Source organism: Hoplias malabaricus, chromosome 3 (assembly GCF_029633855.1).
Source record: "Hoplias malabaricus isolate fHopMal1 chromosome 3, fHopMal1.hap1, whole genome shotgun sequence".
Lineage (NCBI taxonomy): Eukaryota > Metazoa > Chordata > Actinopteri > Characiformes > Erythrinidae > Hoplias > Hoplias malabaricus.
Genome location: NC_089802.1, coordinates 14,930,770 through 14,947,836, shown reverse-complemented (window position 1 = coordinate 14,947,836; position 17,067 = coordinate 14,930,770). Strand labels below are relative to the sequence as shown.

Below are 17,067 nucleotides of genomic sequence, written 5' to 3'. Positions count from 1 at the left end.
GAAATATCATTAAATTATTAATAGATATTAGTATTTTTTCTTAAGAAAATATTTCCTTTACAGTGAAGCATTTCTCAAAACTCTGAGATACTTTTGAGTGCTGAAGTGGACTATCAAGTATAAATAGTGGGTGAGATGCCCTGGAGCAAGGCACTTTACCCCCAGTTCCCTGGGTGCAGGGAGTGTCTGCCCACCACTCCGTGTGTGTGTGTGTGTGTGTGAGAGAGTGTATGCTCAGTCTGTCCCTAGTGCCCTTGTGGGTGTGTATTAAATGCAGAAGGAAAAAATATTGTTGTACAATGACAAAATCATGTTAAATTTATGTGATAAAATATGAAAAGAAGCTTGTGAGTAATTTCTGGACATCTTCCTAATGGAACAGGGCATATATATTTTTAAATCAATGTATGTCATTAAAACCATAGCATTTGAGGTTAAGAGGATGTAAACCTTTGTCTGAAGCAACATCACTTTACAAAGATATAAACACACTTTAATAGTAAATAATGTTTATTATATTAATTGGTCTAAACAGTCAACATTTAAAGTGCCATGATTAAACGCAGTGTATAAAAACAGCTGCCTTTGAGAGAGAAAGCACAATAACTATTAATTAAAGAAAAAATAAATCACTAATCTGTGATTTGTACTTTTAAAGCAGTCAGACCACAATCCATGAGAGAATAGATACTAATGTGACCTTATCATATTAATAAATATTAATGCCTATTTTTAATACTTAATCCTAACACAGATATTCTTCAACTTATGTTTTGCTTTTATCTATTGCTTAACAATCCTGTCTTAAAGGCAAGCCTTCTCTCCTCATGCATATTAAGTCTTGGATCTGTGGCTGGTTCACCACTTGTCCTTACTTGGATGAATTCTGCTTTGCAATTTTTGCAATAAGTTTAAAAAAAATAACTGTTCACTTGCTGCCTAATGTATACCACCCCTTAACAGGTGGCACTGTAACATGGAACACCTCAGTTGTTTTAATTATGTTACTATACTATAGTGTCTCACTTTTTAAAATGGGTAAAACACTGTTCTGCTCAAGTCGAAACATTCTATACTAATACAATTCAATGGGCAAAACTCCTAAAGCTGCATTGGCATCTGTAATTAAACTTTAAGTCTCTTTGGATAAGAGCAATCTTTGGATAAGCAATATTTCCAAATGCAAAAGTAAGATAAATATGAACAAATTGAAACATTGGGAAGAACATTTTTACAACTATATAAACATTGTTATATACTTTGACACTTATAAACTTGACAAAAATGCGTAAAGTATATGAAAATATTGATCAATTTAATGCTACATTTTAAATAAACAGATTTGTGGGTTTAGACATACAAGTAGCCCTCTGTAGAAATGGCGGTGTGAAAATGTGTGTGTATCAAAGTGTACTAGGAAAGACTTGTGGATAAAAATGTATCTACTGTTCAAACTTCAGTGAAAATATAAAGTACATCAGAATGGGGGTGGACAACACAAAGCTTTGAACCAAGCCAATGCAGCTAAGTAATGTGCACTTCTATTAAAAAAAGGCACTTGTTCTGGACGTTCTGGTTCTCCTTAAGATCATACTAAGATCAAATTGTGAGGTTCAGTGCTAAAGTCAGAGGTCATCCTTCATTTGTTTAATTTTTGTTTAATTGTCGTTAAGCATAGGTTATAATTTTTTCAGCATTATTAAAATAAGCAGAAAACCATCTTATAACACATACACACTTTAAAATAACGGTGCTAAGGTTCTTTGTGCGATGCCAGAGAAGAACCATTTTTGGTTCAACCATTTGTATGTTCCTCACATACACACATCTTTTAACACAGTTCTTTATCAAACCAAAAGTGGTTTCTAAGGCATCACTAAAAGAACCCTTTGTAGAACCTTTATTTTGAAGAGAGTAGAATATTATTTTCTTAGTCTGACACTGAAAAGGAATAACTTTAACAGTAGAAACTAACCAGTGGATGGTCTCTAGGTTTTACAAAGTACTGTACATGTATTACAAAAGCTTTTTCCTTGTCCTAGAGTACCATCAGTCCTGTGTGGTTTAAGATTTATTACATTAACCCACTCATTCACTTTGATCAGTGATTATCAAATGTCTTCCTGCACCAAATGTATTCCCATTTTACAGTAATTGAAAGTGTACCCTAAAAATGTACGTGTGTCACTCTAAACCAGTAAGGGCTTATTTTAGAAGGCATGTGCTAGCATCACAGGAACAGTGCCATTTTGGGGTTTGGAGTCAATAAGCAGAGGCTGTGTAAAGGCCACAGCCTTCAACATGCAGGCTCCTCCCTCTAAGAGGCAGCAGTAGGCCCAGACACTAAGGCTGAGCTCAGGATCTGTGGCCTGTGGCTGAGCTGGGAGAGAACAGGTGATGGTGAGAGGTTGGGATACATCAGAGATATGACCAGTTACAGGCTGTCCTTCCAGTAACCACTCATTACCTGCAGAAGAAAAGAACATAGCGAACCTCAGTCACACGTCAACAGCAATTACAGCAAAACCACTGAGTGGGGATTCTTTATAAAGACACAGGTCATAGAAAAGGGTCTCTGTAAATGGAATAGAATATTTCTCTACCAGCTGGAGAGGTTACTCAGCATGCGCACAAGCATGATCTTGATCAAACGAGGAGCATCTTTTCATGTCAGATTGATGCTACCAAAAGGAGCCCACTGCACTAAGCATCATTATCTGTGTACCTGCTGCTGGCCTTGTACCAAGGACATACTACGGAGACAAGTGCCAAAGTGAATTAGAACAGCCTCCAATCAAATACACACCCTAAACACACAGGGGAAAGCAAAGGGAGCAAGCCAGGCTAAACACAGACACGTACACTAAGTGAACTAAGTGAAAGTGCAGATTATTTATGCCATGATTTTATCTGGCACTTGTCCTTTAAAAAGGACATACTTCAGCAAATAGGAAAGACATGCTGAAGGAAAACCGCTCATATTACAACTGTCCAGCTTTAACACATTCAATATAAACAGATAGAAAGACCAAGCAACAAAATATTATGTTAAAAAATATCCTTACAGGAAAGTCTGTCCACTCACTGGCCATTCTGAAAACACTCCTAGGCAGACTTTTCTACACATAAAAGACCCGATGTCCTGTGCTTTGAATTGAGAAAGGCATATAAGCCTGAAAATGAAAGCAATGTTTATTTTTAAATGGCATATATTTTTTAAAAATCATGTAAAAAATATGACAGTAGTTGCAGAAAGGTTTCTAGTTCAGTTTCCTGCTCTGCACCTTGTGACAAGGGGGCAGCTATCACTTAACGGTTATATAAGTGGGCTTGGAACTGGAATGTTGCCAGGTCCATCCTCACAGCTGGCAGGAACATCGATGGTTGACGTTCCCTTGAGCACGGCACCTAACCCCCAAAATGCTCCCTGGGTCCAGAGGGTGGCTCTGGGTGTGTGCGTGTGTTTACTGCCCATAACCACTATGTTCACCTTTTTCTGACAGGCTTTCAAAGTAGAAATCAGAACACACATGTTGTTCAGTATTTAGATGGTGCAAGTCACCTACCCCTACATGCTGCTTTACAAAAGCAATTCTTCACATCAGTAAGACTCCACTTTCTTTCAAAATAGGTGGTACTTTACCTTGTAAAACAATAAAATGCATCAAGCTCTCTGACAAAGTCTGGCTTACAAGATTTTACTGAGGGATGCAACCTTCAGTGCATCATTGCAACCACTATCAACAGGCTTTAGGGACTGTCTTAGCTCCACCTCCTTGCGAAAAGATATTTACCACCAGCGGGTTGAGTGAAATTACATATGCTGTAATTAAATTAATAAATTGCAAGTGAAGAACACTGAGTTTTATCATGAAATTTGCTTTGATAGAGGCGAAGTGTAGGATTCTGAACAACAGTGACACAATGAAAAAGAAGGAGATGAAGAAATAAAGAGAGAAGGGGAGGGGAGAAGATAGAGCATGCATGCTTGTGTGCTCTGATGGCACAGTGGAATCGTTAATATTTTCCTTGGACTCTCTCCAAGTGTGGCCGGCTGGTCCCTGCAGCCTGGTGAAAATGTGTGAACAAAGCACTCCAACAAACAGCTCCTCGCAGCAATGCTTAAACGCAAGGCTATCCAATTCCCAATGGATGATTTACAATGGAAGGAAAAAAAAAAAAACCCCCCCAAAAAAAAAAAAAACTATAAATCTACCGTCTTGGGCTTTCTTATCTTTTTGTTTTCTTGTTACTGAACAAAAACATGCTATTTGTTCAGAAGGTAAAGATAATTATAGAAACCAATACCTTCAGCAGACAGACTCCAGAAGCTGGGGGCATCTTCAGTCAGTTTGGTCCCAGCAGGTAAAGTCAGGCTGAGGTGTATACTGATGGCCTGTCCTGCTGACACAGGCAGAGCAGCCAAACTGAGGACAGGAGCTGACTTGGGGAGCTTGGGAACTTTTCTGACCGCAGCGGCAGACAGTGTGGGGAGACGAAGGGCATCTACTTCCTCCATTAAAATAGGAAACTAGAATACAATATGAGAAGAGAAAGAGGCAGAAAATGAACAGCAAATATATAAATATAATAAACTGTAAATAAAGTATAATAAATAACAAACACAGCTCAGCTCAGTGCAAGAGTCCAGGAGTGAGCTGCAGAATCTCTGGTTTTATCCATTTGTTGCTTTATTCTCTTTCTTCTTCGTATTCATCATATTTAGTTAGGTCTCTTCTCCAAGTTTTTTGTTTCGTTTTTTTTTTTTTTTAAAAAAAACTTCATCTAACCTCTTCTTTGCACTCTCACATAAATGTCCAGCTCTGTGGTTGGAGATGCTCAGTGAAGGAGGTGTGAAAATTTTTAAGTCCTGCATTTTTTGTTTGATCAGCAACCATGACAACGGAGCTCTGATTTGTCGGTGTAAAACACAGAAAACAGGTTCTAGGCCTGATCTGATCTGATCTGATGCAGTGTGACAGTCTGTCATTTTTTAACTCTGTGTGAAAGACACTATTAATATTCGTGTGCATAGTGATTTCAGTTCTGTGTGAACAGACCATTTCAGTCCATTTTTCTGAGCGTCTATTCCTGTATGAATAAGTATTCCGGGGCATTTTACCTAGTGTAAAATGACCAGTTGAAAATATCCCTTGGTCATATTAATCCTGTGCGAATTGACATATGGGTGTATATTCCATCATATCCTGGGGTAAAGGAGTTTTTTGAAGGTATAGTCAAGAATGGAAGTGCTGGGGGAGGCATTTATTGATGTAATGTTCCACACAAATCAGATGAGTCGCTCAAGGATACGCTCTATACCTCTGGCAGCTATAGGTACGTTTTGTGGACAATAACAGCCTACATGTGTGTCTATTCCCAGAGAACTTGTGACTTTTCATAAAATGCCATTAAAACTTAAATATGTGATTTGTTAATTCTCTTGAAGCATTATTTTACATAAAAAAAGTGTAAAAACAATTTCAGGTGTTTTGTACTAAACAATTACCTGATGTTGTTACTTGATGCCAGCAACACATTCCAAAAAAGTTGGAACAGAGGCATGTTGTTCACTGTGTTGCATTCCTTGTTCTTTTAATTACACTGTTTAATCAGTTGAGAACTACAAGCATTAAGTTAAATGTTGTGTTGAAATTATACAAGTGGAATTTTTGCCCATTCTGTCTTGATACTTGAGCTGCTCATCTGTCTGTGGTTGCCTTTGCCTGATTCTCCTCTTTATAATGCACCATAGGTGACAGATCTGTCAGTCAAACACACCCTTCCTATGAAGCCATGTTTTAAAAACTACAGAATGTGGCTTTGCACTATTTGGCAGAAATAACCATGGACTTCATAGTAAGTGACAGCAGCATATGGTTCTCTAAAACCGAATGTTCACTTCCACAACAATTGAAAGTTCTCAGAGATGCAAGTAACCCATGCTGTGTTCACTGATGTTCCTTCAAAGCCATGAGAGATGATGACTTTTGTACCTATCCCTCATAACGGTCTGGATGATTTCATTGTACAGAATTAATGTACAGCATTCTCCTTGTATAAGAGAGTTTCAGGTTGCATTCTTGATGCAGTGGTGGACTCATTTAGTGGTTAAATGACAACAGTCCCACCCCCAGTGTTTTTACTACATTTTTTAAAATGTCACAATTTCTAAAAAAAAAAAAAAGTACATTTTCTGATTCTTATTTTTTGGAAGGCTTCAGATTGAGCAAAGCTTTTACCATCATCTCACACATGATCTGTTATGAAGAACTAGAAGATAGGTACCTGAGGGCTGCATATTTTTAGTTGGTTTTTAGACAGTAGTCTAAAAACTACAGCACTGCTGTGCATGATCCACACTTTGAGAAACTTGCACATATCTACTTGTAAGTAACAGAAACTATGTGTTACCTGGTCTTTGGTGTGACTGTAATGCATAGCCACTCTTGGATGCATTATGTCACAGTTTATGGATTGGTAGAAGTTGCAGAGAGGTTTGAATTAATATGTTTATATTGTTCCTTGTCTAGCCCCTATAGCAAATAACATGCAAAACAGCCTGCTTTGAGTTAGAAATATCCAGCTATTAAGCCTGTAGCTGTAACTGTTTGCCCATTATATAATATATGCTTAATAACACAGGGTTAGGTGATATATTATACCCACAAGTTAAAAGGTCCCTGGGGTCTTAATAAAACGTCTGCTTGCTTTGGGCAAAATACCACAAAGATTAAACAACACAGCACCTTTCTTATCTTGTCTAAACAGCCCTGTTCAGAATGACTGGTTTCACCCCCTGTTCCATTAAATGACAAAGAGCCGCATCAAGCTCACAGACAGTGAAGCAGCTACATCAACTGAGGCACACAGAAGCTCGCTTTTATCTGTTGTATCCCTTCTCTGCTTGTTTTTTGCCCAGTTTTCTTATTTTTGTTTGGTCTCTATTTTTTCTTTTTTTATTTCTCTGCTCAACTAATGTGTTACAAACATTTTAGGATTATTCTAAATGTGCCCCACACTAAGACAGACAGGCTGTTTAAATCTTAAGGCTAAAAAGGAGACTGGAAAAATGATCTTTTTAAAATGAACTACGATTATTAAAAAAAATTATAAAAACAAGGAATAAAATACAATCAAAACGTAATATGGTGGTTCCTAATATATACCACGATCAAAAACTCACTCCAGTGACTAACAAACTCAAACTCTAACTCATCTTCAGAGCTCACTGCTCAGGTCATAAAACTAGAGCTTCTATACTCAAACAGTGCAGTAAATGTTAGCCAGGGAGTCGTGAAACTTATGTGGGTGTAAAAGTGTTTTTTTATGTTTTTTTTTCGTGGTCTACATGGTGCAGTAAATTGTTTAATGTATTATGCATCAGTATGAATCACTACATCTAGTGAAGAATGACTCAACTGTATTTGTGACACTGTCAGGACTTGTGAAACCCTAGACAGCTGTGCCATGTAAGAGCCCGGTATAAAACTCATTTTAAGAAAACATGCACCTGATGTGTTTTTAACTGCTGATGATTTAAAAGAAAAACATACTGTGACAATTAATCGTGACAGAGAGATTAGACAAACGTCTATATTTACCACTCACCAAGGAGACAGTTTTGGTCTCCAGGTCCAGCACTTTGACGCGATGGTTGTTGGTGTCGGCTACGTACAGGAGCTTGCCCCCGTCAGCCACACACAGGCCTCCAGGCTCGTTGAAGCAAGATTCTGTGAAGCCCGGGCCAAACACATCATTCGCTTCCCCAGTCCCTGCCAGCACCCTGCACTGCTTAGTCTTGGGGTCCACTACTTTGATCTGGAAGGGAAGGCCATGCATTTTAATATCCATGAAAAGACATCTCTGTCAGCTCACTGCATGACAAATGTGAAAAAATACAGTGAGAAAACTTGCAAAATAGATTTCAGTGAAAAGGAGCAAAGTTACAGAAAGCACAATTCTCTTTGGCAAACAGACCTTGTGGTTGTAAGAGTCGGCCACATAGAGCAGGCTGCTGCTGGCATCCCAGGCCACTCCTAATGGGTGCTGGAGCTTAGCGTCTATCCCTTTACCATCCACATCTCCAAAAGCAAAAAGATTCTATAAAAAAAAATAATAATAAAAGAAGCAGTGGTATCAGGGTCATATCTTACAATTGTCTTATACTTTCCCCATTATAAGTTTTGTAACATTTCAGCAGGTTTATGTATTAGCAGCTATACTAACCACTTTTTAACTCTAGAGAGCAGCAGGTTCTTTGTGTTCCCGTTCAACATTTCCTATTTTTTCCCCTTTGTTGTATTACCAGCTTCTATAGTATTTATACTAGAGCTTGGAGTATTGCTGTGGGTATCTGACTGCATTCAGCACTAACAGTGTTAATAAGTCCCACTACTGAAGCTGGATGTTTACTTCAAGATCACAACTGCCATTCCAGCTTATCCCAAACGTTACAAGTCATAAGTGAATACCTGTGTGGATAATGAGTGGATTAGAATGCGTGTCCACAAACCTTTGAGCATACCGTACGTGTGTATACTTAAATAACTATCTGGGACAAAAACCTCCTTAAAACTTCAACATGGAAGTAGCTAACCCTGCAGCAGGCTGCAAAGGCAGAGGGGTCATCAAAATAAAAAAAATAATAAGTTAAATTATCAAACACTTCCATAGAAAATTTAAACTCAATCACTGACAGGCCTGGGCATGAGGTGTGAGCTCTGAGCGGCCCACAGTGGCACTGCATTCTCAGCAAATAAACTTGCTGGAGCAGTAAATAGAAGAAAACCACCCCATGACACTGAGGTCATGCTGCAATGCGTCTGTGAGTGGGGTACGTCAGAAAAAGAGCATTCTCTGCCACCTCACTCCAAAGGAGTCACAAGTAAGCTTGTCTAATTCACCAATCAGCTCATCAAACGAGGCAGGAAAGAACATAATTACACACAAATCTATCCAGCAAACACACAGCGATACAGGCCATTCACAATGCCTTCCAAAAGAAAAGGCACACTGTGGGACAGAAATCTCATACATCTGAAAAACACACATTATTGCGTGGAAACGAATAAAATACTTTTCCTTTTAGGTGGACATGGTTCAGTACATGATCATAACTGTTCTCCAGCCTCATTTATTAAACATCGCATCATGCTAGTGTGGTTTAGGGAAGCCTGCGATGCTGCCTGAGCAAACTGGTAAAAATTTAACAGTGCATTTAATCGTTGCAGTGCCTTCAGATCTGACTTGATCTGATATAAATGCAGCAATTTATGAAGCCATAAAAATTTAAATCTCCATATGTAAGCATTTTAAAACTGATTTGGGTTACAGAGATTTCCCCCCACAAGAGAGCTGTTGCCAGATTCTCAACCTGTGAGAGTTAAAGACAAAGTGTTGCAGGGTAGAGCGCACAAAATGCTGCTGATTAGAAAGAAAGGAATGGTTGGCCATAGTGCAAAAAAGGCAAGCACTGAGGGAATCACACTCCTCTCATCTGACCACCCTTCAAAGCAACTCTGTATGAAAGAGTAAAGCAGTTCCCTTCTGATTTTATCACAGTACACAATGATGACGATGATGGCAAATACACTTTCCTCATGTGTGTCTTAAAAGGCTAAAGGGGATATTTCTGAGGATGTTATTGAATCCCAAAACTTGAGTTAAAGCAATTCTTGCAAGAGGAAGAGAAAAATAAAAAACCAACACCCCCCACCTCCCAAACCAGACTTTAATTAGAGAGAAAAAGAAAACACAAACACAAGGCACAACTGCTAAAACTCTACATTGCTTAAAACTGTATTACTGTTCTCCATGTCAGAATAAGCTAAAAGCAAAGTATTGCCTCTTTCGCACAAACTCCATAAAATTTATAGAGAAACTCAGGAGTATGGTCTTTTACACATGCTGCTCACAGCCGGAGATTTTCTGTATCAGGCCTGCTCTCGCAGCGGGAAACATGGCTCATCACTTCTGCAGTGTGTGCAGAAGAAACTCTGGAATGTTTCCCACACCTTTCTCACATGCGCTGGCTATGACTTTACCCTGAGTTTTTACAAGGGTACTTACAAGGATAAAGTCTAGGTCATGTCCACGACAAACGTTGCAGGTATTTGCTTTTACACATATAGCTCCTCCGGGTATACTCCGGAACATTTCTGGTTTACTCTGCATGTGTGAAAGGGGCATATGTTTTTTATGTAAATGTTAAGCACACAGCACCCACCATAAAGGGTGAAGCCTAAACAAAGTTATTGATTTTCCTTTGGACCTTAAAGAGCACACTAGAGACTCTTAAAATGGGTTCGATTTTTGGAGACTTAATGCAATTGGCCAGGTGTTTAAGAGCATCAGTGAAGCAGCCACAGCAGTTATAAAAATTGATGAGTAGACTCACCAAAGGGTCTCTCTCTCCTCCCACCACATGCTTGACGGCCCCATCACTTAGGGACAGGCTGCGGATAGTGCTGCTCTCACTGTCAGAAATGAAGAGGCAGGTCCATGGTTGGTCAGAGGCAAGGGCCAGGCCAGAGGGCTGAGCCAGACCAGCCTTATGAGGGTAGGCATTATTTCTGTTCTCCTCATTCCCACTGCCTGCAAAACGCACACACGTGCCTTTTCCATACTCGCTGTAACAACACAGGAAATGAGGGAAATGAGAGAAGATTCCAAGTTGTATTTTAGCAAATGCACAACAAATGGACTATTTTATGTTAAAGGCCAGTATTTTTTGTATGAGGTATGGACTAAAAAAAAGCCAAAAAATAGGGCAGTTAGCCATATTAATAGGGCTAGTCAGTTGATAAAATGAAAATATATACAATATCAGAATTAAGGTCTACAGCAAAATATCATTCATTGTCTGTATCCGTTTATCCAGTTCAGGGTCGCGGTAGGTCCAGAGCCTGGCCAGAATCACATTGCGCAAGGTGGAAACACACCCTAGATGGGGCGCCAATCCTTTGACACAAGTCACATCTCTCACATAGTCACATCTATGAACAATTTTGAGCAGCTACCTACTGATGAATATCAGAGTTGGCTTATTGTCTTAAAGGTCTGAGCTGAATTATCTCAGGTCACAAATTAAAACAATCCCATCCCATGACACAACATGCAGTACCCAGAGAATGACATCACAGTGGTGACCTGTGTGTGTGTGTGTGTGTGTACAAACCACCATGCCCCTAGTATACAAGCAGTGAAAACTCTAGGGAAGATCTCACCTTCCTTTGGGCAGCTTCCCATCCTCCAGGAACACAGCCCAGATTTGATGTGTCCCTGCCATTGCAATCCACAACACGTTATCCTCCATAGCACCTGCGCTTATATCCACACAAATATACATCCACAAAAAAGGGCAGTGAGAATCATGTCTTTGTTGCACATTCTTACAATCTTTACACAGTAAAATAATATTCGTCAAGCAAACAGTTGGGGCAGATCCTGATAAAGAGTATAACAGATGGTCTAAAACAAACTTTGAACATACTTGCCCTCAAGTAGCCGTAAAACGTGAAATAATTAAATAAACAGAAAACAACTCAACAAACACAACATGAAATGCTTTAGAGACTGACTAGAAAAGAAATCAAAGTTGACAAATGACGCAAAACTGAGCTGAAGCCAATATTGTGGAACTTTTTTGGTTCTATTTGAAATGCAAAAGACTTCAAAAGGAAAATTTAAAGTACTGAAGCACTTACTAGCAATTAATACAATGTTCTGCATTTTGCACATTGTCGCTGTCCATTTAAAAAAAATTAATGATATTGTATTTTATTACATCAATTGAACACACCACATGTCCTTCACAATGAGTGAAAAGGACTGAACCAAAAGAAATTCTCCAAAAGAACTTCTAATAAAACATTCACGTCAACTGAAATTTAATAATGTTTTTTTCTGTTTCCTGTGAAATTACCATTTTGTTTTTAATTGGACAGCAGCTATTTGTTTGTTTGTCATTCATGACTCAAGATGACCATGGCACATTTCATTGTGTTGAATTTTGGGATATGCTTACATGATGGTACAGATCAATTTGAGCCCAGAATTCATTGTGGCACATTGTCAGGGATGGTTTAGAGCAGGGGTGTCAAACCAAATCCACAGAGGGCCGTGTGGGTGCAGGTTTACTTTCCAACCACGCAGAAGCCACACCTCATTCCACCTGTTTTTAATCATTGGATATAATCAATAGATTTTGACTTTCAGTAGTGTGGGGCTTTTGCGTGGTTGAAAAGAACACCTGCACCCACACGGCACTCCATGGATTTGGTTTGACATCCCTGGTTTAGAGCTCTGAGGTGCAGGCTCAAATCTTCCTTGCCAGATTCAGGCTCCAGCCTCTTAAAACAAGCACCTTCCTGTACTTCCCTTCTCCAGGAAATTCGACCCTGAGCTAGGGATTCCCCGCATTTACTATTAAATCCAAAACTCTTCAAAAAGACTTTCACAAACTTGTCACCATTTTGAGGGTCTTGGGTCTCTGCCACACCCAGAGCATGAAATTGAGCTTTGCTGGATTTAAACTATAGCTTTTCTACTAGAAATAAAAATAAAACTTCAGGCTGGAATTTCTGGGCTCTCTTAGCTGAGGTTCCAGGTTGTGAGCAGATTCACCCTTCTCCTTTATTCCACCCCTCCTCTTTTCTTCTCTCTCTACATTTTGTTTCTCTGTTCTGGGTTTGTCCTGGCTGAAGAGAAGAAAGCTATCGAGAAGCTGAATCTCTGAAGAGCCAACTGTGAACTGAGAGCCTAAGGTTTTTAAGAAACCGATTGGTCCTCGGGGATTGAGGATTGGAGCATCTCTTGCTCCTGATTGGATGTTTCCTGTACCCAATTTATGACACTTGACAAGACAAAGACTTAAGGAAGGTTCCTGTGGAATCAATATCCAAGAATTCTGAATCATACTTTTTCAGTATAAAAGATTATATGTTAACACAAAGTAATATCATTCAGACAAAACCATGTTTTACATAATTCTTAACCAAATAACACACAAGAGTATGTGGCTACCTTATTTCCTACATAAGTTCATATAAAAAGGAGATTTTAAACACACGTAAATTAATTCCACCGGTTTTGATTGTTTAAATGGAACTAATTCAACACAGTAGTACCTATATGCAACTTCAAACTGTTTTAAACCAATTTAAGGTTTAATTCCATGGTTTGAGATTAAGCAATTATACAGAGAGCATAAACTGATCCTTGGAGTGTCTCTGCCATCACCAAAGATTCCTCTCTGGGCTCTGAGACCTTGGATCATAAACTGTCCCTGTAGTGTGGCTTTATGATCCTTCTCTGCTGAGTTATCTCAAATTCCGATCTGGGCTGTGTGAAGAGGCAAGGTCTCTGAATTTTACCATATAGATTTTTAGTATTAATGAATGGCCAGTGAAATTAAGTCTTAATTTCTAACCTAAAAATAAGCAAAATTTATATAAATAAAAACATTTGAAATTATTTAGCAACTAGTCCATTTTACATAGACTAGAACCAGAGAGGGTATAAACACAATAATATATTTATAAACGCAGTCAAATATGCATTTAATTTCATATAAAGCTTATTCACTATCTAATAGTTATAGGCCTTAACAGCATTACGATTGTTAAGAAGAAGAATCATATTTGATGTTACAGCCAAACAAATATACAGTGAAAAGAACCACCAAGTATGAACAGAGGGCAGATTATTTGAGCAGCACCGTTAATCTTGTAGGTCAGACTTAAGCTAAAGAGCTGCTGAAAATAGAGGAAAGTGTGCCTTGCTGGCCTGAGAACAGAGCCAATAAAATAGAGTGATCAAGCTTGTGGTCAAAGCGCACTCCCACAAATACTGACACTCAAACACATACACACAGATTTATCCCACAGAACTGCAAAAGGTCCAGCTTCGTTTGCCTTCTTTTGATGACCACATCCATTGTGTATTCATTAGCTGTTTACGGAAACAGTATGACATTCACCAAATGCCCACAACAGATTTTGATTGCATAAAATAAAAGCTGGAGATGCTGTTTTAGATTCATCTTTGTTTTGGAAATCAGTCATTCCATATATATGCAGTGTCATCTCCACTCCTGTCATATGTGTCTCATTTTTCTTGTCGATTTAGAGTCCAAAACAAGATAAATATTCCTCTTATAAAAAGCAGGTAATAAGATTAGTGGTTCTAGAGAAACATTAAATGCAAAAAACAAACATATCAGGTAATTTATTCACGACAGCTTTAGTAGTTTTTAGTCGCCAAGGTCTGTTTGAAGCCACAACTCATCCAGGAGTGCGTTTGATCTCATCATCTTAGCTCTGTACAGACAACATAAATGCATTCATCACAAAGTCTGTGGCTAGCAACCACCGGAATTTATTGTTTACTTCTGGGCAGCTCCAAACAACAAAGGTCTGTTCTATGAGAATAAAGCTACACTTTGGTCAGTCACACTCCTTATTCGGGGAAATAAAAGTCAAGAATTGTATCTACAAAGAGAGCTGCAAACAAAACTTCAAACAAGGGCCATGATTAGGATAGGCCAAGATAGATGGGACTGATAAGAGGACAACGTTGTGGTGAATGAGCTGAAGAATAAAAAGATCATGAAATTGCTCCTGGCAGAATAATAAACTGAGGCTTTAAATGAGACATAACATTTTAGGGGGAAAACTGAAAGAATAAGATAAAGTGGCCCTAATTCTAACACAAGATGGGAGCACACAAAAGAGGAGGAATATTAAGACAGAGGAGGCAAGGTGCCAACCAAAGACTCAGCAGGAAGCAAACTGTCAGTCAATATTCTCACATGGCTTCTTTGTTCTGCTTCCTCTAAACCACTTGTACGATCTATAGCATAATTTGCCTAGCTTTAGTCAAGTGTACTGCAAAGCCAATTTCTCTGGCTAGCATGCTAAGACTAGTATTAACTCAAAGCAGTCCATGGACAAATTCACCTCAATAATCACAGGAATGTTTTAGGCCTTACACTTATGGGCCTCCTAATGTAGCATGTTATTATATATATATATATATATATATATATATATATATATATATATATATATATATATATATATATATATATATATATATATATATATCTCACACTGCAGTGTGGTAATCCGAGGCAACTTTGATCATGGCATACAAAGTGTGCTGTCTTCATGATCATATCTTACTGATGGAGTGTGTTTATACAAGTACATACTACTAACTAAATGTTTTAGTGAGATTATTGAGAATTAGTGTTATTAATTAGAATTATTAGTGAGACATTAAGAGCTGTGTTTCATGTATAGGCTTGGTCCCTTACTGAAGTGAAGGGAGTATTTTTACTATAGCATTCAATGACATTTTTATCATTTAAACATCATTAAAAAACAAGGTTTGCTTAATAACAGAATTGGCACAGACCTCAACATTGTCAGGATTAACTGGGAAGCTGACAGAAAAAGGCTTTATCACAGAATTAGTATTTGATTATTAATGATATTGTGGCTGAATGCTAGCTATAATGCTCATAGAATAATGTTCAACCAGCACACATGGGTGTGTTGTTCAAATGTTTAGGTACTGTTGGTCAGAATATTATTCTGCACCCAGTTTTGGCAGATTGAGCAGCAGGCTAACTTGAAGTTAATAAAAGCTACAAAAGTGTTAGTGCATCTGGTCTTTTATATAAACTTTCTCATGCCAAACAAACAGCTGAGCAATAGATCTTTTTAATTTGCAAGCTCACATTTTTGCTTTATGTGGATTATGCACATGACATTTATTTGGAGGTACAAACATTGGATTTAAACAAAAAGGCTTGTAATGTGAATATGGGCCTTTCAAGAGAACAGCTGGCCAAACAACAAGCACACAAACATTGTTGCTGTCTTCTACAAAACAGATTGGTTTAGAAAAACATGAATGGGTAAGGAAAGTTATTTGGTGAAGAAAGCTACAGTTACTGATTTTCTAAAACCTGTGCTGGAATCTTTATACAAGTTTGCAAGATGTATTTGATCCCTTTTGATTGTATTCTCCCTGTGTCCGCGTGGGTTTCCTCCGGATGCTCCAGTTTCCTCCCACGGTCCAAAAACACATGTTGGTAGGTCAATTGGTGACTCTAAAGATGAGTGAGTGTGTGTCCCTAGCCACTGGAATGCATCGCGTTGTAGTACCAGTCCCAATGCCCGGTTTATCCGTTGTGAGCCCGGACGAGAACAGCCAAAAGTAGTAGTGGACATAAGACTGCACGACTGAGCTTATGAAAGGATCTTTAATATCAAGAATTTTTCCAAAAAATGATTTTAAACTTGGATCATGTTTGTTGTTGTAGAAATCTCCAAGATATGAAGCAGTTCCCTTGTCATTTATGGAACAGGCCATTTAGGAACACTTTTACACAGTTGTGTATCTTATGTAGGAAGCATAAAAAAAAAAACATACACACAAACAAAATATAAAACACTTTGGTGAGGCAAACTGAGCAGAGAAGAGACAAAGCACAAGGTGTATATGCCATATTGTTATCCCCACTCATTGTCAGTATTCCCAGTTTGTTAATTAGCCACCATGACCATATAAACCCAAGTCTCGGTTAATGTTCTCTTCATGCATGAACAATAACCAGTCCAAAGCACCATGTTTCCATTAATAAAATAAGTAAATCAAATAGCAGGAGCCCAATCTCCATCATGTTACAGCATCTCTCTCAAGCCACCACATGTGCTAATGGCATGTGTGTTGCAGACACACTCCCTTTATAGGTGGTGGTGGGATAATGCATAAATTAAAATAACCAAAGTCCTCACCTGAAGTGCCAAGGGTTAAATCCCAGGGCGAGCTTATTGGCTGCTGCAGTCCCATTGCCCCACCCTCCTTGTCTGTGCCTTGTACTCCAGTGCCAGCTAAAGTGGTGACAATTCCCTCTGAAAGGTTGACCTAACAGAAGAGAGGACATTTTACTGCTTTAAAAATGGACACACTTTACAGCATGATAGAGCTCATCTTTGCAAGCATCAACCAGTAATATAGGTCAAAACCCAGTGGTGCAGTGCAGCGCTGTCCTAA

General features: G+C 38.6%; 1 protein-coding gene across 2 annotated transcripts in view; it reads right to left on the bottom strand.

Annotated features, from left to right (window-relative positions):
* Positions 1-1,832: 1,832 nt before the first annotated feature.
* nhlrc2 (NHL repeat containing 2) overlaps positions 1,833-17,067 on the bottom strand; it is a 25,301-nt gene continuing 10,066 nt past the window's right edge. For both annotated transcript variants that reach the window (XM_066665358.1, XM_066665357.1), the window contains exons 7-13: positions 16,809-16,938; positions 11,229-11,328; positions 10,400-10,631; positions 7,981-8,103; positions 7,612-7,821; positions 4,309-4,531; positions 1,833-2,467 (exon numbers count right to left, since the gene is read on the bottom strand). In XM_066665358.1, coding sequence (XP_066521455.1) covers positions 2,211-2,467; positions 4,309-4,531; positions 7,612-7,821; positions 7,981-8,103; positions 10,400-10,631; positions 11,229-11,328; positions 16,809-16,938 — 1,275 coding nt within the window. In that variant the 3' untranslated portion in view covers positions 1,833-2,210. The remainder of the gene's footprint in view (positions 2,468-4,308; positions 4,532-7,611; positions 7,822-7,980; positions 8,104-10,399; positions 10,632-11,228; positions 11,329-16,808; positions 16,939-17,067) is intronic.